General features: G+C 36.6%; 2 protein-coding genes across 6 annotated transcripts in view; one reads left to right on the top strand and one right to left on the bottom strand.

Annotated features, from left to right (window-relative positions):
- The window catches only part of MRE11 (MRE11 homolog, double strand break repair nuclease), a 353,252-nt gene that overhangs the window by 75,435 nt on the left and 254,918 nt on the right, over positions 1-22,899 (bottom strand). For 2 of the 4 annotated variants that reach the window (XM_058446191.1, XM_058446190.1), the window contains 3 exons: positions 7,354-7,478; positions 5,393-5,525; positions 480-640 (listed from right to left, as the gene is read on the bottom strand). In XM_058446191.1, the coding sequence (XP_058302174.1) occupies positions 480-640; positions 5,393-5,525; positions 7,354-7,373 (314 nt within the window). In that variant the 5' untranslated portion in view covers positions 7,374-7,478. Of the gene's footprint in view, positions 1-479; positions 641-5,392; positions 5,526-7,353; positions 7,479-7,980; positions 8,197-8,247; positions 8,347-22,899 lie in introns of those variants that run through there. The other 2 variants (XM_032167179.2, XM_058446192.1) reach the window with 2 other exon arrangements.
- On the top strand, positions 8,344-13,291 carry ANKRD49 (ankyrin repeat domain 49). Of its 2 annotated transcripts, none has more exons than XM_032167183.2 (3): positions 8,344-8,599; positions 11,165-11,511; positions 12,637-13,291. In XM_032167183.2, the coding sequence occupies exons 2-3, from the start codon at positions 11,254-11,256 to the stop codon at positions 13,096-13,098; spliced, it is 720 nt and encodes a 239-aa protein (XP_032023074.1). In that variant the 5' UTR covers positions 8,344-8,599; positions 11,165-11,253; the 3' UTR covers positions 13,099-13,291. The 2 variants fall into 2 exon arrangements, with proteins under 2 accessions (XP_032023074.1, XP_032023075.1); XM_032167184.2 differs by having other exon boundaries at positions 8,595-8,734.

The following is a 22,899-nucleotide window of genomic DNA, read 5'->3' on the forward strand; positions in this document are numbered from 1 at the left end:
ATGTAACACAAAGGTTTACTAATTAGAATATATAAGTAACTTCTGTAATTCAGGTAGAAAAACAAACAAAAAAATCTCAATTTTTAAAATAGGCAGAAGATATGAACAGGAGAGGACACCAAAATGTACAATATAAACCTGAGAAGATATTCAGTCCCACCATATTTTTTTTTTTTTTTTTGAGATGGAGTCTTGCTCCATCACCTAGGCTGGAGTGCAATGGCACAATCTCGGCTCACTGCAACCTCTGCTTCTGGGGCTCAAGTAATCCTCCCACCTCAGTTTCCCGAGTAGCTGGGTCAGTCCCACTATTAATTAGGAAAATATAAATTAATATGATGATGCACATAAAATTCAAAGAATGATATTTACTAAGAAAATAGCTTATATGGAAGGCAAAACAGTTGTGTGTTTACGTGTCTTATATAGCAAATACCATACACAAATAATCACTCACTCAAGTAAATAAATATACTTACTTACTAAAACCAAAGTTGACTGACTGATCACTGAGAATTTCAAACTGGACAGGCCGATCACCCATACAATATTTTCTTAATAACTCGAGGCAGGTATGTAATGTTTTCCTTGAGGGCTTATTTTCATGAAAAAGATCACCACCTAACAAAATAAAATCCACCTGACCAACAGAAAAAGGTGTTAAAATTAGTATGTTTTACAGGTAAAATTTTTGTAAACTACAGATGAAAGAGATAAAAAAAAAAACTCACAAAAGACACTATTATGTATGGCAACTTAAAAATTTACATTTTATTTATTCAAAGGGACTTTCAATCTGGTAATTAATCTGACTCTAATTTAGCTGACTAAGCTATCTTCAAAAAAGCCACCTTCCAATTACACCAAGTCTCTGATTCAGGTTATACAAGGTGACCATATTTTTTCTATTATTTGAATCAAACATAAACTTAGCACTTTAACAGAACGTATGGGAAGAGATACCAAATTCAATCCAAATCATTCATTTAATTCATTCAGCATTTATTTACAGAATTCCTACAGGTTCTAGAAGCTCAAAAAATAGCAATCTACAAAATAGATTATATCCCCGCCCTCATTAAATACTGACTCTATGCGAGACCCTCTACTGAGTCCTGAGGATACAGTGATGAATAAAATATGATCCCTATCCTAAATATGTTCAGACTCTAATGGAAGAGGCAAACTGTTATACATCTAAACATAAGTCAAACTCTGGGGTGCACTAGAATGGACATGTAAGCAACCAGCAGCAGAGATGACACTACGATGAATTTTAACTCAAGGGAGGACAATTCACCTGAGGACACAAAGTCTAGAAGGGATGAACTAACATGGTGGCATATTAGTTGCACTAGGAAGATAAATGATTGTGAAGAAGAGAATTCTAGGAATAACTTCAGTGAAGGAGGGAAATCATACAGAAAAAGTCTAACACAGGCTTTCAAGACGTATATGATGCACCTTAAGAAACTTAAGTTCTTAATCACACAAAAGAACATAAGGTATAGATCACTGTGCGTATGGTAGTTAGGGTAACTTTAATAAAAATGTGAGGTTTAAGCTAGGCCTTCCAGAATGAACACTATTTGAGTAAAAGGAAGAAAATGATCACAATCAAAGGCATGGAAGAAACAAAACAAAAACAACAAACCAAATGAAAACATACTGGGGTGAAAAGAAGTTGTTGCTTAATGGGTGTCATTTTTGCAAGATGAGAGTAATTCTGGAGATTGATTGCACAGCAATACGAACATATTTAACACTACTGTACTATACACTTAAAAATGGTTAACAAGGGAAATTTTATGTTATGTATTTAATATATTTTGCCATCATTCAAACATTTAAAAAAAATTTTGAAACTGGCTGGCAGTGACTCCAGGAAATATTGAAAAGAACACAACTCACTTCTGTGGTATTCTTGCCAAAAGTGCAGAATCTGAACCTAATCATGAGGAAATACCACATATAGCCAATTTGAGGAAGATTCTATAAAATAACTGGCCTGTGTACTCTTCAAAATATTAGGGTCAAGAAAAACAAAGGCAAGGCAGATTCAGGAAAATGTACCAGATTAAAGGAGACAAAGAGACATGGCAACTAAATGCAATATGTAAACCCGGACTGGATCCTGGACACCACCAACCAGCCTCCAAAGTGCTATAACAGACATTACAGGGACAATTGGCAACATCTTAACATTATATAATAGCACTGAATCAATACTAATTTCCTGGTTTTCTATGATTATACATGCGGTTTACTCTCAAATGGTTCAGGAAAAAAACTGTATGTATTTGTAAAGAGAGGATAAAGCAAATGTGACAAAATGTTAGAAAACGTGGGTGATCGGTAAGGAATTCCATGCACTATTCTTGCCAACTTTTCTGTGAGACTGATGTTGTTTCAAAATAAAAAGTTTTTTTAAAAAAAGACTCCAAGAAACTAGGGAACAGAACTAAGACTGGCTAGTGGGCATGGGCCCACATAATAAGGGACTTAAAAGTCAGGAAGAATTTAGACTTCAATAATAAGAAATACTAAATACAAATCAAGAGAACGAGTAAATATAATACGCATCTAGAATTCCCTACCTGGGGTTATGGGAGGTGGAACAGTTACAATTAAGGAACACAGGGAAGGAAAATAGTGGAAGCAGAAGTGAAGGAAAGGGCAAAGTAGAAGTAAGTAGCTTACACTCAGGAGAAGATTGTTTTAGGGCTCAAGAGTTAAAAAAGAAAGAGCACATGCAGGATTCTCTGACAGGAAACAGACCTCCTTTGGCCACAAGTTTTTTTGCCTTCAAGGAAGGAAAAATGCACCTTACATTCTATTATTGAAAAGTCAAAAAGGAACAGATGCTGGTGAAATTACAGAGAAAAGGGAATACTCATACACTGTTGGTGGGGGTGTAAACTGGTTCAACCATTGTGGAAAGCAGTGTGACGATTCTTCAAAGACCTAAAAATGGAATTACCATTTGACCCAGCAATTCCATTACTCGGTATATACCCAAAGGAATATAAATCCTTCTACCATAAAGACACAGCACACATATGTTCACTGCAGTACTATTCACAATAGCAAAGACATGGAATCAACCTAAATGCCCATCACTGGTAAACTAGATAAAGAAAATGTGATACATATAAACCATGGAATACTATGCAGCCATTAAAAAGAACCAGATAATGTCCTTTGCAGGGACACGGATGGAGCTGGAGGCCATCATTCTTAGAAAACTAATGGAGGAACAGAAAAATCAAATACTACTTCTCCCTCATAAGTGGGAGCTAAATGATGAGAAGACATGGACACAAAGAGGGGAACAACAGACACTGGGACCTACCAGAGGGCAGATGATAGGAGGAGGGAGAGGATCAGGAAAAATAACGAATGGGTACTAGGATTAATACCTGGGTGCCAAAATAATCTGTACAACAAATCCCTGTCAGATGAGTTTACCTATATAACAAACCTGCACATGTACCCCTGAACCTAAAATAAAAGAAAGAATCCAGCCATTGCCTCACTTAATTAAGAAATTTAAAATATGTATACCCACTGCTTTCTGATTCTTTCTAAGCACTAAGATATAGCATGAACAAACAAAAGATTTTCACTCTCATGGAGTTTTCCTTCCAGTGAAAACAGACAATAAACAAGTAAATAATTCAATAAATTATTTCAGATAGTGCTATTAAAAATATGCTATGAAAAAAATAAAGCAGAGTAATGTGATAAAACAGTGCTTGGAAGTATCAGGGAAGACGTCTCCAAAAAGGTAAGACTTGAACTCTCAGAAGTCGGCCCCACCAATCAATGTGCTCCAAGCAGAAAGAACTAGATGTGCAAGGGCCTCAGAGTAGAACACACCGGTGTGGATGTAGCATTGTAAATCAGGCAGAGAGTAGTAGGAGATGAAGTTTCATGGCAGGGGTCAAGATCAAGTCAAACCTTGTAGTTTGAATTTTATACTAGATTCAATGGAAGGACACTTGGAAAATTTTAGGCAACAGAGTGCCATGATCTGATTTATTATTTTAAAAGCTCACTTTGGCTGCTATGCTGAGTAGATGTAGCAGAAAAGAATGGAAGCAGAAAGATGGAAGGGGACCTCCTGCAGGCCATGTGAAATGTGATCAAGTTTTGGACTAAGTTTATTAGTGTGAAAAGAGTGGTAGAGAGAAACCATATATATTTGGGAGGAAGACCTAAGGACCTAGCAGATAAACTGAAGAGAACTCTCCAGAAAAGTCAAGGCTGGAGGTGTTAATTTGCAAGTCAATTTTTACATTTATTCTCCAACTCTCTCCTGGGCTGACGTGTTAACTGCCTGCTGAAATTTTTCCCTGAATGTCCCATTGCAGTCTCCAACTCTAAGTTTGTCGAAATCAGAATTTGTCACCTTCTCACATGAAGAAGTACCTCTTCCTTATCTACTTATTTCTATTTTTGGTACAACTATTCACCCAAACTCCACACACTTCAGAGTCACTGTCATCCCTTTGCCCTCATCCCCACCCCGCTACAACTAACCAAAGTACACAAATCTTCTTTTTGCAGTATCCCTTGTGTTCATTTCCTCTTTTCCATCCCTAAGGTCAACACTTCAGAAAAGCCTCAAACTGGTCTCCAATTCATGGTATTATACTCTGCTGCCAGAAGACATTCTATTGAACTGGATACAAATTTCTCAATCTGATATTTGAAGTCCTGATTAATGCAGCTCAAACCCTTCCTTCTAGTCTCTCAGCATGCTTGCTAACTATGACCTGCTGGCGAGCCAAATTGACTACAGGGCCCCTAACATACCTTATACTGTCTCACCTGTTTCCTCACTCCTGCTTCACATGGATGTACATTCTCTATGCTCCCCACTGGCCAAAAGTCTACCCTTCCTCCAAAGCCCAAGTTAAACACAACCTTCTTCATTAAACTCATCTTGCTATAATCTAAATGTGATCTTTTCTGCCTCTAAACTCACAGGAAATGCTATTTAGAATTTTCTTAGGGCTCCTAACACATACAACCTTGCATCTGTGGATTGTGGATATTTGTCTTTCACACTAGTTTTCTTCTATGTTATCTGAAAGCAGAAGCTTTGACAGTCACCTTACATTTCAAATAGACACTGCCACAGAATCCTGCATTCAGTAAACACCCCAAAAACATTTGTAAATTTTAACAGACTATTTACAAAAGTAGCTCCTACTTGAATTTAAGACACAAAGCATACAAAATCAGCTTTGAGCTTTCAGTATATCGATATTCAAGCAGGCAAGGTAAGCACCTGAGCTTATAAAACAAATCTCTAACTTCAGAAATAAAAATAACTCGTTGACCAAGGGAATATGGTAGAAAGTGCACAAATACAAACCACACTCACTTCATTTTCCTGGGCAAGTCTTAAAATTTCATCGAGTGTTACAAACGTATCATTTCCTCTGACTGCATCTTTCTCCATAAATCCAAGATGAATATCTGTTGCAACTAATATTTTAAATGTGTTTTCATCATCACTATATTAAGAAAGAAGAAACATTTCAATATATTAATAATTCATTAAAAGGATATTCAAACAAATTGAGATTTAAACTTATAAAATAAATAATAACAGTTATGGAGTAAAATCATTTTTTTAGCCTTAGAGTTCATCTGAAAATCTGAAGTATTTAACGTATCATTAACATTACAGTTTTCCTAACCACTAGTTCAATATAGAACAAATGTACATTAATCTTTACAAGGTTCTATAACTGCTTCAAAAATTTATAATCTTGTCACAACCAGTTTTACAAACTCATGCAACCCAGGCCCGAAAGTTTGCTTGTTTTCCTCAGATAAACAAACTTGCTACTTATCTGACTTCGTACTCTTCCAGGAAAATCGAAGTTAATTTAAAAAGCCTTCCTCTAAGTTTATAAGTCAATTTTATACTAATATGCTAATAACTTACATTCAGGCCCTTGAAGACACTTGCTTGACTCTACTCTCTACAGAGTTAGATTTCATTAATAAAGCTGGCCATAGAATCGTTCCAATTTGAATTTGGTAATATTCGAAGGTACTTTAACGTGAAGTAGCAATGTAATAGTTATTAATACTCTCTTACAGTAAATTTAATTGTATAAAATACTTTTATTTCTATGATCTCATCTCAACCCTCACAGATAAAGAGTCAGGCATTGTTATCTCTGACAAATGAGAAGGCTAAACCCAGAGAAATTAACTGCTTTATCACATAACTAGTGACAGAAACAAGACTAAAACCCATGATGAAAACTCAGGCTATTTTCAATAAACCACAATGAATTTTTTAAAAATCTCTGTATATGTCTCCAAAATTTAAATCTTTACAAACAAAAGATATTTCCACAAACGATTGCTCTTCAAAAACTTCAAAAATGATATGCACACAGTTCTCACTGATATATCCAAGAAGGTAGGTCAGAATACTTTTCAAATCATAATACTACATGTTTATGAAGTAACTTATGAAGTAATTTATGAAGTATTTTCGCATGAATTCTCTCATTTAAGCCTCAAAATTAATCTGAAAAAGGTATAATTATTCCAATTATACAAATGGCAAAATTGAGGGAAGGCTCAGAGAACTGCTGACTTGCCCAAGGTCACACGTGAGCTAGTAGCATCCAAGGACTTGAAACTAGGGTAAAAGACTCCAAGTCTAAAGTCTTTCCCACATAACTTTTTTTTACGATCTCGGCTCACTGCAACCTCCGCCTCTTGGGTTCAAGTGATTCTCCTGCCTCAGCCTCCTGAGTAGCTGGGATTACAGGCATGCGCCACCACGCCTGGCTAATTTTGTATTTTTAGTAGAGACGGGGTTTCACCATGTTGGTCAGGCTGGTCTCGAAATCCTGACCTCAGATGATCCCGCCAGCCTCGGCCTCCCAAAGTGCACATAACTTTTACAGTCCTTTTATTTATTCCCATATCATTCAAATTCATTTCCAGCTTATTTAATACTAAAGGAATTTACTCTAAAAATCTTAAACAGAACTGCATTGACTAATAAGAATTTGTCAGGAAAATTCAAGAATATTTATCATTTCAATAATTTAAGATGAAGCCTAAGAACATAAACTTAATACTCTATCAATATATCAAATTACTGCAAGACTCCAATCTATAGCTGCATATTAGCTTCCAGTTAACAGATAAATATTTAAAACATTCCAAATATCCTTTTTGATGACTAATATTTCTGTTCATAAGCAGGTTCCTTATTTACTGCTTATTAAATAAGTTTTCTTTTACTGTGATCACAGTTGACGAGCTTTAGAAACTCCAAGTAACAAGGGATTCCAGAAGTCAGGTGCTTACAGTGCATCTGCAGTACTCATTTTTATGGTCAGTCAAGCTCCTCTGGGACCAGATTCTTCTCCAAGAACCCCTGGGTACTGTAGTCAAGTGTCAGAAAATGCACTCGATTCCAAATTCTAGAAATTCTAAAAACAAAATTACATCATAAAACACATTTTTAAAAAGACTGCACGTATTTAACCAACATGATTTACGCTGCACAAGGTACAGACGTCTTAAGCAGACTGGCAAATCTAGAAGTCTCATTTTCATCTAAACACCCACTATACTTTTATTTTTTTAATGAACTAAGCATAGAAAATAATCCATCTCCAGTGTACATCCTGTTTCCTAGTTTCACCAAGATGATTAAACTCCTATTCTCCTTTCCCGTGCTCTTATGGAAATTAATGTATGCTAAATAAATGGGCAAAAAGGGTCACATACGGTTCTGGTTCAACACACAAACAACTCTAGATGTGCAGATATTTTTAAGTTGCACGCATAGGTTACTCTGGAGAACAGAGGCAATCCTGTATTTCCTGTTCAAACACACGATTTTTTTTAAAGGACCTGGCTAGTTTGGAAAAGGGAACTGGCCCGCGTTTAAAGCGAGTGTAAATAAACACGTGGTCTGCGGAGGAACACCTTTAGGCACCAGCGGGATGAATGAAAATAGGTTTGGGGAAGAGTGGCTGCCACCGCGAGACAACCCCCACATCTGGAGCTCCAGATTCTGTCCAGATTCCAAGCCTCAACACGCCCTCACCGCGGGGAACCTCGGAATTAGAACGCGGAGCCCGCCAGGACCCCCTCCCCGGCCCATTCGGCCCGCTCTTCCCGAGGTTCCAGTTAACCCTGGGCTTCCGCCTGGGAACCTGCAGAAACAGGAGACGAATGCGATTCCTAAATTACCCCACTCCTGGACTCTTCAAAGCCCCACAATCGGGACCCAAGGCTGTCTTCTTTCCGGGAAGAAAGGGCAGGATACGTGAAAAGAAAACAACAAGTTCTGAACTTGCCTCTGAGAACCCGCAGGGCCGTAAACCCGAATTCCGCGGGAGAGAACGGCATCCGTTTCTCTCGCGACACTTCATGGATAACGTAGATTCTTCAAGTCCAGTTCGGCTCTCATTGGCTACCGCCCGCCGTGAGGGGGCGGGGAATGTAGCGGCGAGGCCCCGCCCTCAAGCAGGAGCCAATCCTGAGCAGCCTAGGAGACGAACCCGGAAGTGAGATGCAAGGCGGCGATTTTCCCTTCTGTCAGGTGGGTAGTTATTCCCTGTCCCGGACTTCGCTTTCTGGTGGATCGGCGCCAACTAAGAACTCTTGAGCCCGTGGGGGTGGGTAGCCTGTGGACACAGGCCGAGCCCCGCAGGTCAGGCCGCGTCGTGGTCCCCAGGTAGGGCTGAAGCCGCTTCTCCGCTCTTGGCTGTTTGGAAGGCCGCAGGCGGAGCTCGCGGGCCTGTGAGCTCCCGGCCGGTGGCAGAGTGCCGGAGCTGGATCCCCTCTCCCTCCCTCCCAGTCGCCAGACCCTCTACAGGTGTCATCCCTAGGTCCTTGAGTTCAGCACATCTGCATTGCTTTGTGCTGAGAGCAGTAAGATGTACAGTGCAGCGAAAAATAATGTGGAACTTTTGAATTAGAACGCCTGCCCTTTCAGTTCCATTGAGGGGGTCCTTGATCTAGGGCAAGTTGTTTTAATCTATCTGAACCTCCTTTACCTGTAAGGTTTATAGTCCCGCCTATCACTGAGTTGTTTGTAAGGAGTTGACACAGTTAGGATCTCTCTCAAAATGGGATATGCCCTTTAAGTTAGGAAACATACCCTGATATTCCTGATGGAATATCAGGAATATCATCATCAAGTAATCAGTTTTGTTTCTTAACTGTGAATCGGGTAGATGCGCCTAGGTTTGGCTTTTTAAACTAAATATACCAGTAAAGTTTTATACATAATTTGTTGTATCTGGATGTGTAAACTCAAAATTTATATAAAGGGAGTTTTTATTGAAAGGAAAAGCATGTTGGGGGAGAGGGTAAGATCTGTGGTATAAGGTTACTATATTTGATATAATTACAAGTGAACTTTTATTTATTAGCATCTGTTAAGTGTTTAATGAATTGATGTATGGTCATTTTTGTGTTGCAAGGTTCAGGAATTAGTTTGAGAATCAAAAAGTGGAAGCTCCAGGAGAATTAATAAAACATAAGCAATTGTGATTGGATATCTCTTGATTCCATGGGTGTCTCTGATTGGGTGACTGAAAAGCCGGATTGGCCTTAGGAATACTTCAGTAAAATGCTTACATTTTACAATAAAGTAACAGGTCCAGAAAAGTTACTGGACATGAGTAATACATTTAAACTTGAGTTTAGTGCTATTGCCACTAGTAATAAAGTTTAATACCACATTAAGATTGTATACTGTTAAACTTGTGAGATTGGGTACCAAGAAATCAGTATTTTGGGGGTATGCCTAACTCTGGAACTTCTCAGAATCCATTCCAGGCAAAATCAAGTGACAAGACTTTAATTAAATGTAATGCTACACATACTTCTTAATGCCTTCTATAGACAAGTAGGAGATAAATATAAGTTAAATGTGGTCCTTATCTTTAAGCTTATAATCTTTTAAGGGGCTAAAACAAGAACAAAGTTAGTGGTGAAATAAAATGTAGCACCAAAAAAAGTAGAAAGCAGAAAGCGATCTAAATGAGAGGATCAAGAAAGAATGAAAGAGATAACATCAGAGAAGAGCCTTGAAAGACTGATTATATTTCAACAAATAGAGTTGGGAGGCTGGGAATTGGTATTTTTAAATTATCTATTGGTTATTCTCCTTTTCTTTAGTTGATTAGGGTTTATATGTTCTGTAACCCTTTAAGCTGATATTGGTTTAAAATTAATATGGTAGCTTAGCAGAATAAACATCAGTTCTTTCAGGAAGCCTTCTTTAATCCCTTAGGACTAGGGGAATTATGAACCTCCTGTATACTCATGGTTTCTAGACAAGGTCTTGTAGTAGTACTTATCATGTTGTCTTTGCCGGACACATGATGTCTTTGCCAGTCACCTACACTAGAGTAAGCTTCCTGTGGTGAAGACATGGATCTTGCTCATTATTGAATCCCAGCACCCAGAAATTGGCACATACCAGACATTCTATTCATATTAGTTGAATGAAGGAATGAATGACAGCCAAAATTCAGTTGAAAACAAGGACTCAACTAAGAACTATAGTTGCCTATCAATAAACACGACTACTTTTTAAAGCAGTGAATTTTCCTAGGCCTGAAATTATCAAAGTAGAAATAGGATAATTAGTGTAGATGTTGTGATAAAGATATATGCACCGATGAGAGATTGGGACAGATGTCCTTTTGGGGGCTATTCCATCTTCAAGAATCCCTGATTCTTCAAAGTAGTTTTTTTAGGAATTAGAAGTTTTTATTTCTGCTCTATATTATCTGTGTGTCTAGTTTATAAAAATCTTGAATGCATCTGTCTTCACTGTATTAGTTATACTTCAAAACCTTTAAGCATTCATCACTGTTAGCATAATACCATCATACCTAAACCAGTAGATTAAAAATAATAGTTATAATAATATAGTTGACTTAGAAGAAAACAACAAAAGAAGCATTAGACCACTATTAGATTGTAGTTTGTTGTTTTCTGTCAGCATCAGTATTTAGTGTATGTAAGGGATATCATGAGAAAAACAAGAGTTTAGACAGGGTTTAATTGTATATGTTTGCAAGACTTATCTATGTAGTTGATAAAGCCTGAATTATTGTTTTACTAATAACTTTTGTATTTGTGTTTTCAGATCTTGATGAACAAAGCAGTCATAATTCATCTCTAGAAAGATTTGTATCCTGGCATTTGAAATGCTTTTCATTTAGAATAGTAGTAAAAATGGAAAAAGAAAAAGGAAATGATGACGGAATACCAGACCAAGAGAATTCCTTGGATTTTTCTGAACACTTTAACCAACTTGAATTGTTGGAAACACATGGACACCTTATTCCTACTGGTACTCAAAGTCTTTGGGTAGGCAATTCTGATGAAGATGAGGAGCAAGATGACAAAAATGAAGAGTGGTATCGATTGCAAGAAAAAAAAATGGAAAAAGACCCAAGCAGATTGCTTCTTTGGGCTGCTGAAAAAAATCGGGTAAAAAAAAAAAAAATTACAGAGGGAAGTGTGACAGTAGGAAAAGCATTGGGTTCCGGCCAGAAGACCTGCCTTTACTGTTATGGCCATCATACCTATCTCTTGATTGTGAGGACCAAATGAGACAATGTACATGAAAGCACATATTAAGCTGCAAAGTGTCATGCTAGGTATTATTTGGGGGTTTAAGGATAATTATCTATAAAGATAGCAAGCAATCATCTATATTTTAAAATCATTTATATAAAGTCATTAGGATCATTTAGGAAAGAGAGGATGGAAACTAACATTTATTAAATACTAACTATACCAGGTACCTTATTACATTATTTTATTTAATCTTCATGTATCCCTATAAGTAATGTTCTTCTCTTTTATAGAATAAGAAATTGAGATTCAGGAATATTAATTTGCCCAGGATCAGCCAAGTGGAATGAACATCAAGAGCTTATTCCCTCTGCTTGGCCACTTCCACCTCATTTTACTAAGTTTCCCCATGTCTGTGTTAGTAAAGTAATAACTAAAAGGGTCTTGCATTTTAAATAGCTTTTTAACCCAAGAGCATGCCACATTTAACCAGAGACCCATAGAACAAACTAAAAATTACAACCTAAAAGGATGTTTCTAAGGTTGTATTGAGAAGGAATTGAGCTCTTGAATCCCTAGAATTCCTTATTAATACTTTATTCTTCTGTTAAAAGTTTTATTTTTAAAAGTTTCATACAGTGTGTATATTGGTGTGATAATCCTACAGAAAAATCAAGCAGTTATGTTTTCTTCACAGATAACATATAAAATATTAAACACAATTAAAGCCTATGTTATTCATTGGACTGAAGCTTTTATGCAATAAACCTTAGTTGGACCAGGAGTAAATTTATGGTTTGATATTCAGAGAATCTCATTCTTAGAAGCAACAAAGTGTAGTTAACGCTAACTTGTTCATTCTTAAATCAGTAGTCCTCTCCTCCCAAAAAAGAGATCTTAAATTATTTTCATTTTAAAGTTATCTACTAACAAGGAAGTTTTTATTCAACTTAATTAGATCTAACACCACAAGACAATTTCATTTTAGTTATTGTTTTGGTTTGAGTTGAGTTGAAAGATTTCCTTTTTTCTTCTCAGCTTACCACAGTGCGGAGACTACTTTCTGAAAAGGCCACTCATGTGAACACTAGGGATGAAGATGAGTATACCCCTCTTCATCGAGCAGCCTACAGTGGACACTTAGATATTGTCCGGGAGCTCATTGCACAGGGGGCAGATGTTCATGCAGTGACTGTGGATGGCTGGACGCCCCTGCACAGCGCTTGTAAGTGGAATAATACCAGAGTGGCTTCTTTCTTACTGCAGCATGATGCAGATATCAATGCCCAAACAAAAGGCCTCTTGACCCCCTTGCATCTTGCTGCTGGGAACAGAGACAGCAAGGATACCCTAGAACTCCTCCTGATGAACCGTTATGTCAAACCAGGGCTGAAAAACAACTTGGAAGAAACTGCATTTGATATTGCCAGGAGGACAAGTATCTATCACTACCTCTTTGATATTGTGGAAGGATGTACAAATTCTTCACCTCAGTCTTAACAATTCTAGTAATTTTCCTAAGTTTCTAAATACCAGTGCCTCCTTTGTGTGAGATGTATTCCCATAATCAAAATTGACGTCAAACATCTTACTACAAAAATTCAGTGATATTCATTATAACATTCTTCCAAGTGAATTGCCTGACTTTGATGTCAAAATGTATTTGAAAGTAATTTGCATATATCTTTAATGATTTCTGTGGAGTTTGTGATTTTTTATCAGAAATAATTTTAATGTGTGTATACTTAAAAACACGGGTTGTACAGAAACTGGTATTTTTGGTGCTGATACAAGAGAAATGTATTTTTAAATATCCCACATCCTGGATCTTTGTTGGGTACTTAGTATACTGACATATATTTTTATAAGGTGAGGTAACTCAGAACTTAAAAGTCTTAAATATTCTGATACAATTCAGCTGTCTTCTCTACCTTACCATAGCCAGTTGCTTTCATTTTAAACCAGAGCAAGTAACATATTAGTGACTTGAATCTTCATAAGTTAAAGAAAAAAACAGCAAAAAACCTAGATCTTTGTCTTTTAGAACACAGACTATTTTCAGGAAAGCAGTTAGCTAGGTGTTTAATTCATGAATATTGTATACTGCCTCCCCTACCACAATTTACACAATCCTGTGGATAGTCCTACCTCACCCTAGTCAACCTACATGATCCTTAAGCTAATGGCGAATCACGATGACCTTGTAGACATGCACACGACTATACCTTTGTCCAAGAGATCATAACATATCTGCTATCCAACTGGTTTTACCTGCCTAATCCTACTGATTTGGGCACTGCTTGTATAGTCTCTCGAGTTCACAGGAAATGTTCATTTTCTAAGGTCCTCATTTTTAGAGACTATACAGGCAAAGTGACAGGGGAAAAGGAATTAGTCTAAGAGTAAGGGGATGATTATTATATTGAAGCTAAAACCACAAAGTGGCTCAGGCTTAAAAAAAAAAAACACTGTGGATAATGACAAAAAGCATAAGTAAAAATATTTGAGAAAAATAAAGTACAAGTTTTGAACAACACAAAAGGCATGAATTCATTTTTTACCTGTGTATGTATTTCTTGGATCCAGAACATTATTCATTCAGCACACACTTAGTTATTTAATATCTACTCTCTCAGTCTCTCCAGCAGCAATTCTGCATTGTCTATCTAGCCCCTCTGTGATTGTTCCCAAAGTTTTGTCTTCTCAACACCACAACACTCTAGGGGAAGGGAACTAAACCAATTGCTCTTTACTTCAGTTAAATTTTTTAAATGTCCACCAAGGCTTATCTCTTTCAAGCCATCCTATGTAACCCAGTCACCCTAGACTAAGTAATAATGTTATTTAATCAAAGATTAAATATTTATTTTTGCTTAGAACTTATTAGATCATCCCAGAAAAGTCAGAGATAATATATGAACTGAATCATCGTGACAACAGGATCTTGAGAGTTAGTGCTTTAGTTTATGTTGTGATCTCTGCCTAGGAAGATGCTTTGTGGCAGAGGTTGCTTTGTTTGATCTGGCCTAAGTTAGTGACACCAAATGACAGATACAGCTGACAGGCAGTGATGATAGAATAAGACCTTATTTATCCAAGCAGACTGCTGAATGAGGCTGCTTAGCCTGAAAGTCACAGAGCTGATGGCTCCTTTCTCACTTGAGAATGGATTGTACCCATGATTCCATGTAAACTTTCCATTTAAGTATGGAGCCAAAGAAGTCTTGTTTCCAATAAGGACCTGAGATATGTCTACTCCCTTGTTTTCAGACCTCAACACTCACTGATGCTAGACAGCAAACTCTACATATAAGACAAATCCCACCCCTAAGGGCAGAATTTGTATTGTCTGCTTCCTTTATACTTTCCAGAGCATTTACTAGACTGCTCTGTGCACAGAAGGCAGTCACTAATTGTGCTTTGAAAGGATTACTTCTACTTTCCAGTTTAGGCAGGCTAAATAGCTCAGTTTACAAACAGAATTTTCTCTAATCTTGGAAAGTCTATACAAAGACTTATTAAAAAATAAAATCTGAGTTTTTCATAACTAAGGGTTTAATTTTGATTAACATATGCTTGAGGAAGAGGTAATTTTTGTGAATGTTCAAGGTTCATATCGTAATTCTTAGGCCTAAAGTGGAACTAGTTGCCTTTGCTTTTATGAATCTTAAATATGCTTTTCCAGGGAGCCTTCCAACCCACAGCCTACCACAGTGGTGGGATTTAGAGTCTTTATACTACAATATGAAGACATTTATTTGTATTATTTGACATCTATTATGTTATCTAACACTATGCTGGAAAATCATGATCAAAAGAAGCCCAGAGACTATACTGAGATTTATGTCCCATACCAAAATTAAATCTCTGGATCAACTTTTGATTCTTGATCAACACATATACCATCTTCACTCTACCTGCAATGGCTCTAGGAATTTATGCAACTGCCTACAAAATAAGATCACCAAATCATTATGTCTTTGCTATAGTTAGTTCATCATAAGATGCTCCAGTCCATCTGTAGGATTACTAGATGACCACTCAATTTGTTCAGTATGAAATGCTTTCTCTAAAGGATATTCAAGGTCTATCTTTATTAAGTTCAGAAGAGAGTAAACCAAGAAGGATTAAGTGTGGCTGATTGATGTTTTAAATTCCTGGAAATTTCCCTTTGAAACTCCAAAATTTTACTTCTCAGAACCTAAGTGGAAATGATCTAAATCAGTGCCAACACATAGAAACGTGGGCCACATGTAATTTTATGTTTTTAGCATGACTATTTTAGATATCTCATATAAGAAGATTCATGCAATAAGGAGAGAATTGCATTTTATGGCACACAAATATAGATAAGCAAAAATCCTAGTAGTTGAAAATCATAAGAGCCATATTAAAAGCAGGTGAAATTAATTTTATATATATACAGGACAACACATCCAAAATATGAGATATATATTTAAAATTTTTTGAGATGTTTTAATTTTTTTGCAGTAAATCTTCAAAATACAGGGTGTATTTTACAGCACATCTGAATTTAGTCACATTTCAGGTTCTCAGCTGTGTTTGTCTAATGGCTACTCCATTGAAAGCACAGATCTACATGCCCGAAATTATTCCCTGGAGGCACAGAAGGATGGTTCCACAGAGCATTAAACTTTGAGTGAGACAAACTGAGTTCAAATCCTCAGTGCCACCTGTGGGTGACTTTGGGCAAAAAACCCCTCGGTTTTCTCATATGTAAATCAGGGATAATATCTATCTTGCCGTAGGCTAGTTTGTTATTTAAATGTAAAAATCATATGGTGTTATTTATTTTGTCAATTTCTTTAATACTTCAAAAATAAATTTCAATATGAAATACATCGAAATCATATTGTTTAAAAAAAAAAGCTACATGTGTTTATCAATGTCCTCCAGTCATCTTTTATGAATGAAATAGTCTCATCTGATCTTCTTTATGAAAGTTCCTATATATATAAGATGTGGTACACCAAACCTCTGTGACAATATTAATAGCTAACAACTGAGTGCTCACTGTGGGCCAACTATGCTGTATGTGCTTCACGTGTGTGATATCATGTGAGCCTCACAACAACCCTCTGAGATAGATATCATTGTACAAAAGGAAATAAGGCTTATAGAACTTACACGGATTGCCCATTGTCATACCATGTGCGCATGATGGAGGTTTGTCTATCTGATTCTACCACCTTTCCTCTTCACCACACACTAGTATTTGATATGTATTTGTAAAGTTGATTAAAGAATGCATCATTTGGTGCATGTTTAGTGTATCTTCTTAAGTTCCCAGAAAGCTCATGTTCAAATGTCACAGCTTTTTACCTGTGGTGTTTTTGAATATTATCTGTATACCACCAGTTAGTCTGTCTATCATAATAACCAAAACTCCATTTTCTTTAATATTATTTTTATGTAGTTTATTTACAGTAAGGTTTGAGGACATAAAAATTACTATCAGGAGCAAAAGCAACTGCATTTGCTTTTAAAGGTGCAGTTTGTATTTTTTGAATTTGGTTACTTATATCTGCTTTTAAATATGCTTGCCATTTATCCGCATATAAAGTATATGTTGTACAAAGGCTATAACTAAATTTATTTATTTTTTAATTTTTGTTTTTTTTCTTTTTGAGATAGACTCTCACTGTTGTCCAGGCTAGAGTGCACTAGCATGATCTCGGCTCACTGCAACCTCTGCCTCCCAGGTTCCAGTGATTCTCATGCCTCAGCCTCCCAAGTAGTTGGGATTACAGGCGTGCGCTACCATGCCCAGCTAATTTTTTATGTTTTTAGTAGAGACTGGGTTTCTCTATGTTGGCCAGACTGGTCTCGAACTCCTGGCCTCAAGTAATCTGCTGGTCTCGACCTCCCAAAGTGCTGGGATTACAGACTTGAGCCACCACGCTTGGCCACTAAATCTATTAATTTTATTCCCCTTCCATGTAAGATTCCATACTTATGTGCAAATTTCTTGTTATTGTGTGAAGAACACTTAACATGAGATCTGCCCTCTTAAAATTTTAGTTCATAGTATTTTTTTTTTATCTATAAGCACCATGCTTGTAGATCTCTAGAATTGCAGAGATTCTAGATTGTACAGCAGATCTCTAGAAATTATTCATCTCGTATAACTAAAACTTCATACTCATTGAATAACTACTTCCCGTTTTCCCTCGCCCCAGATCCTGGCAGCCACCATTCTACTCTCTGTTTCTAGAAGCATGACTATTTTAGACACCTCATATAAGAGGACTCATGCAATAAGGAGAGAATTGCATTTTATGGCACACGAACATAGATAAGCAAAAATCCTAGTAGTTGAAAATCATAAGAGCCAAAGCAATATTTAAAAAGAAAACACGGTGGCTCACACCATCCAACATTTTGGGAGGCCAAGGTGGGCAGATCACGAGATCAAGAGATCAAGACCATCCTGGCCAACATGGTGAAACCCCGTCTCTACTAAAAATACAAAAAAATTAGCTGAGTATGGTGGCACACCCCTGTAGTCCCAGCTGCTCGGGAGGCTGAGGCAGGAGAATTGCTTTTGCTTGAACCCAGGAGGCGGAGGCTGCAGTGAGCCAAGATCGCACCACTGCACTCCAGCCTGGGCGACAGAGTGAGACTCCGTGTCAAAAAAAAAAAAAAGGATAAAGAAAACGTTAAAATCAGGATTTTTACAACCTAATTTTAAGACTAGCTATAAAACAACAGTATTGAGACAGTGTAGTATTGGTGGATGGACATGTGGATCCATAGAACAGAATAGAGTCTAGAAATAAATCCAGATATAGATAATTAATTTTTGACAAAGGTGCCAAGGAATTCAGTGGGACATTCTCTTAAACAAATGGTGCTGGAACAACTGAATATCTTCTTGGAAAAAACACGAACTCATTTATAGGCAGAAAGCAGTTCAGTGGTTTCTTGGTCACGGGGATAGAGGTTGGACTACAAAAGGGCAGGGAGAACCTTTTGGAGGTGTTGGAAATATGCCGTAGCTTGATCGTGGTAATGATTTTGCAGGCGTACACAACTGTCAAAAGTCACTGGGTTTTAAAGAGTAATGCAGGGTTTTTGTACATAAGTTATATTTTTATGAAGTCGATTTTTAAAAATAGATATCCAGATATGACTAATTTTATTCTTTTATTATTCTCCATGGCAAGCATAAGATGACCTCATCCTCAAATTCTAGGGATATATCTTCAGGGGGGCCTGTTATTTAAAAAAATACATTTCACCCATTCACTGGAATTTTAAAATTCCAAATAATACGACGTTTGTAATCAGAAGGACCAATTTCTCCATTAAATGACAGAATGGGAAACAAAATAATTGCTTTAAAATAATTAGTCCATTTGGCAGGATTCAAGAAATTTGAAAAGATGGCTAGTTACTATATAAGAAGGATTTGGTTGGCTTTTAATTTAAATCAGGACTGTTAGAACCTAGAAGAGGATACCAAAGTGGTTTTAGCATCTACTTTTCCGAAGAAAAATGATAGCATTCAACATCCCATTGTTTATTCGTTTGTGCTATAAGACAAACTGAGATGATTTCTTGAGACCTGTTTTAGATCTATAGAATTAAACACAAGTAATATGAAGTAGCCTATTTACTCTGGTAATATATTAAAACTTTTTATTTCTTTGATAAAGACTTCATTTTTTACATGAATATGTAACTTTTTATAAGAAAACTTTAGTCTTGGGTTTTGTCTCCATCTAGTGGTCATGTTGGTCTTTTCCATTTACAGTCAGGCTTGGGTAAATGATGTATCCGCCTATACTGACAATGATCTCATAAGATTGTAATGGAGCTAAAATTTCCTATCACCTAGTGATGTTGTAGCTGTCATAATGTCATAGCACAACACATTACTCACATGTTCGAGGTGATGCTAAATGTAAACAAACCTACTGCACTGCCAGTCATGTTTACACACAACTATGTACAGTGCATAACACTGGATAATGATAATAAACAACTATGTTACTGGTTTATGTATTTACTATAATATACTTCCTGTCATTATTTTAGGGTGTTCTTCTATTTATTAAAAAAAGTGAGCCATAAAACAGTTTCAGGCAGGTCCTTCAGGGAGTATTCCAGAAGAAGGCATTATTATCATAGGAGATGACATAGGACTAACTCCATGAGTGTTATTGCCCCTGAACACCTCCCAGCAGGACAAGATGTGGAGGGGGAAGACAGTGATCATGATGACCCTATGTTGGCCTAGACTAAGTATGTGTTTATGTCTTTGTTTTTAACAAAAAAGTTTAAAAAGTAAAAAATATATAAATAATGCGTATTGAAAATACAAAAAAGCTCATAGAATGAGGCTATAAAAAATACTTTTGCATAGCTGTACAAGGTGTTTGCATTTTAAGCTAAGTGTTATTACAAGAGTTAAAATGTTTTTAAAAATTAAAAGTTTATAATGTAAAAAAAGGACAGTAAGCTAAAGGTAATTTATTATTGAAGAAAGAAAAATATGTTTGCATAAATTTAGTGCAGCCTAAGTGAACAGTGTTGATAAAGTCTATAGTAGTGTTCAGTAATGTCTTAGGCCGTCACATTTGCCCACCACTCACTCACTGACTCACTCAGAGCAACACCAAGTCCTTCAAGCTCCATTCATGAAGTACACACTCTACAGGTGTACCTTTTAAAGTCAACTATACCATATTTTTACTGTACCTTCTTTATGTTTAAATTTCTTAAGATACACAGATATTTCCCTTGTGTTACAACTGCCTACAGTACGCAGTATAGTAACATGTTCTACAGGTTTGTAGCCTAGGAGCAATAGGCTATACCAAGTAGCCTAAGTGTGTAGTAGGCTGTGCCACCTAGCCACCTAGGTTTGTGTAAGTGCATTCTGATATTTGAACAACGATGAAATTGCCTAACAACACATTTCTCAAAACATACCCCCATCATTAAGCAACGCATGACTGTAATTGAAATTTTAAAAGGATAAGCCAACCATCCTGGATTTTTTTCATTCTGTTTTTGTTGTTCATTTTTAGGTTTTTTTTGGTAAGGATTGAAAAACTTTTGAGTAGTATGCTTATTACCTGGGTGATGAAATAATTTGTACACCAAACTCCTGCAACATGTAATTTTCCTATATAGCAAATGTACCCCTGAACCTAAAAAAAGCTAAAAAGAGAAAAATGGAAACCACAGTTCATACCTAAGACAGTACCTTTTATACTTATTTGTGTCAGTAACTTCTTTCAAGAGAATATGCATTGGTATATAATTGAAGACACACATGTAACAATTGGAAAAAAAATCAAAAGTCATTTAGAAGGAGAAAGAAGGAAATAAACCATCTAAGTCAATATAGTTATTAAAATTGATAGATTATCTTTAAGGTTTTTGGTAATGAAGAAAAAAGAGGAAGATAGTAATTGCTTTTTTTTTTTTTTTTTTTTTTGAGACAGGGTCTTGCTCTGTCACCAAGGCTAGAGTGCAGTGGTGTGATCATGACTCACTGCAGCCTCGAACTCCTGGACTCAACTGATCCTCCAGCCTCTGCCTCCTGCACAGATAAGACTACAGTGCAAGCCACCACACCCAGCTAATTTTTTAATTTTTCTTTTATAGAGATAGAGTCTTGCTATGTTGACCAGGCTGGTTTTAAAGTCCTGGCCTCAAGCGATCCTCCTGCCTTGGCCTCCAAAAGTGCTGGGATTATAGGTGCGAGCCACAGTGCACAGCCTTTTTTTATGTTTGTTTTGTGCATATTTTTTAATTTGATCAAATAAACCACATTTTTATGAGTAAAAATATTTTTAGACATTTTTTCTAAATAAAATATTCTTAATTTTTGTATAATTTTATATTTAGAACTATAGCACACACAAAGTAAAATTCAGAAATCTTGGCGAATTCTTCAAAGTGAATAGGGTTATGTAACTATCACCCAGCTCAAGATCTAGAACATAATTAGCACCTCTGACAGCTACTTTGTGCTTCCACTCAGTGTTCCCTCAAAGGTAACTATAATCTAACTTTTATTTCCATCGTTTAGTTTTGTCTACATAAATGTAATAACTTATTATGTATATTTTTGCGTTTGGTTTATTTCACTCAACATTACATCTATGAGATTTCTCCATTTCTGCATGTAGCAGAGTTTTGTTCTTTTTATTGATGTATTATGTTATATGAATATGTAATAATTTATATATACATGATATTGTTAACTTTTGGGGGGATTTTACATTGTTTCCAGTTTGGGGATTTTATGAATAGCGCTGCCATTAACATTCTAGTATGTGGTTTTGGTGTACATACTATACATTTCAGTGCATATCTAGCAAAGCCTGCTGAGCCACAGGATATACTTATATTCCACTTTAGTAAAAACTGCCAGAACAGTTCTCCAAAGTAGTTCTACCAATTTACACTCTTAGCAGCAGGAAATGAGCGTTCCGATTGCTCCACATGCCCATGGCTCTTGTTACTGCCAGGTTTGTTGATTTTCATTTCATTTTTTTTTTAATGGCCATTCTAGTGGGCATGTAGTAATAGCTCATTGTAGTTTTAATTTGCATATTCCTGGTGACTAATGATGTGAAGCAATGTTTTTATGTGTGATGACTGACCACTTGGATCTCCTCTTTCATGAAGTGCTTCATCTTTCTCCATTTTCTTTCTGGGATGTGTGCACATGTTTCTTATTTTTAGAAGTTCTTTATATATTCTGGATACTAGTTATTTTTTTGGATATATGCTCTCTCGGTCTGTGGCTTGCCTTTTCACACTCTTACTGGTGATTTTAATGAAGAGAATATCTTAATTTTATTTATTTATTTACTTTATAGAGACAGGGTCTTGTGCTGTTGCCCAGGCTGGAGTGCAGTGGTGTGATCGTAGCTCAGTGCAGCCTCAAATTCTGCGGCTCAAGCAATTCCCCTGCCTCAGCCTCCCAAGTAGCTAGGACTACTAATTCATGTATTTGTTTTTGTAGAGAATCTTGCTATATTGCCCTAGGCTGCTCTCAGACTCCTGGGCTCAAGCCATCCTCCTGCCCCGGCCTCCTAAAGTGCTGGGATTACAGGCATGAGCTACAGCATCTGGCCTGAGAATATCTTAATTTTAATGACCTCTAATTTATCTATTGCCTTCTTTTGATTAGTGCTTTTGGTTTCCTGTTTAAAAAATACTTGTCTACCCCAAAGGGTAGACATGAGGTAGACATCATGAAGGTTTTTTCATTGTTATACTCTAGAAGCTTTTGTGTTTTACCTTTAGTGCTATTTT

This window comes from Hylobates moloch, unplaced genomic scaffold (genome assembly GCF_009828535.3).
Source record: "Hylobates moloch isolate HMO894 unplaced genomic scaffold, HMol_V3 SCAFFOLD_11, whole genome shotgun sequence".
NCBI classification, from domain to species: Eukaryota; Metazoa; Chordata; class Mammalia; order Primates; family Hylobatidae; genus Hylobates; species Hylobates moloch.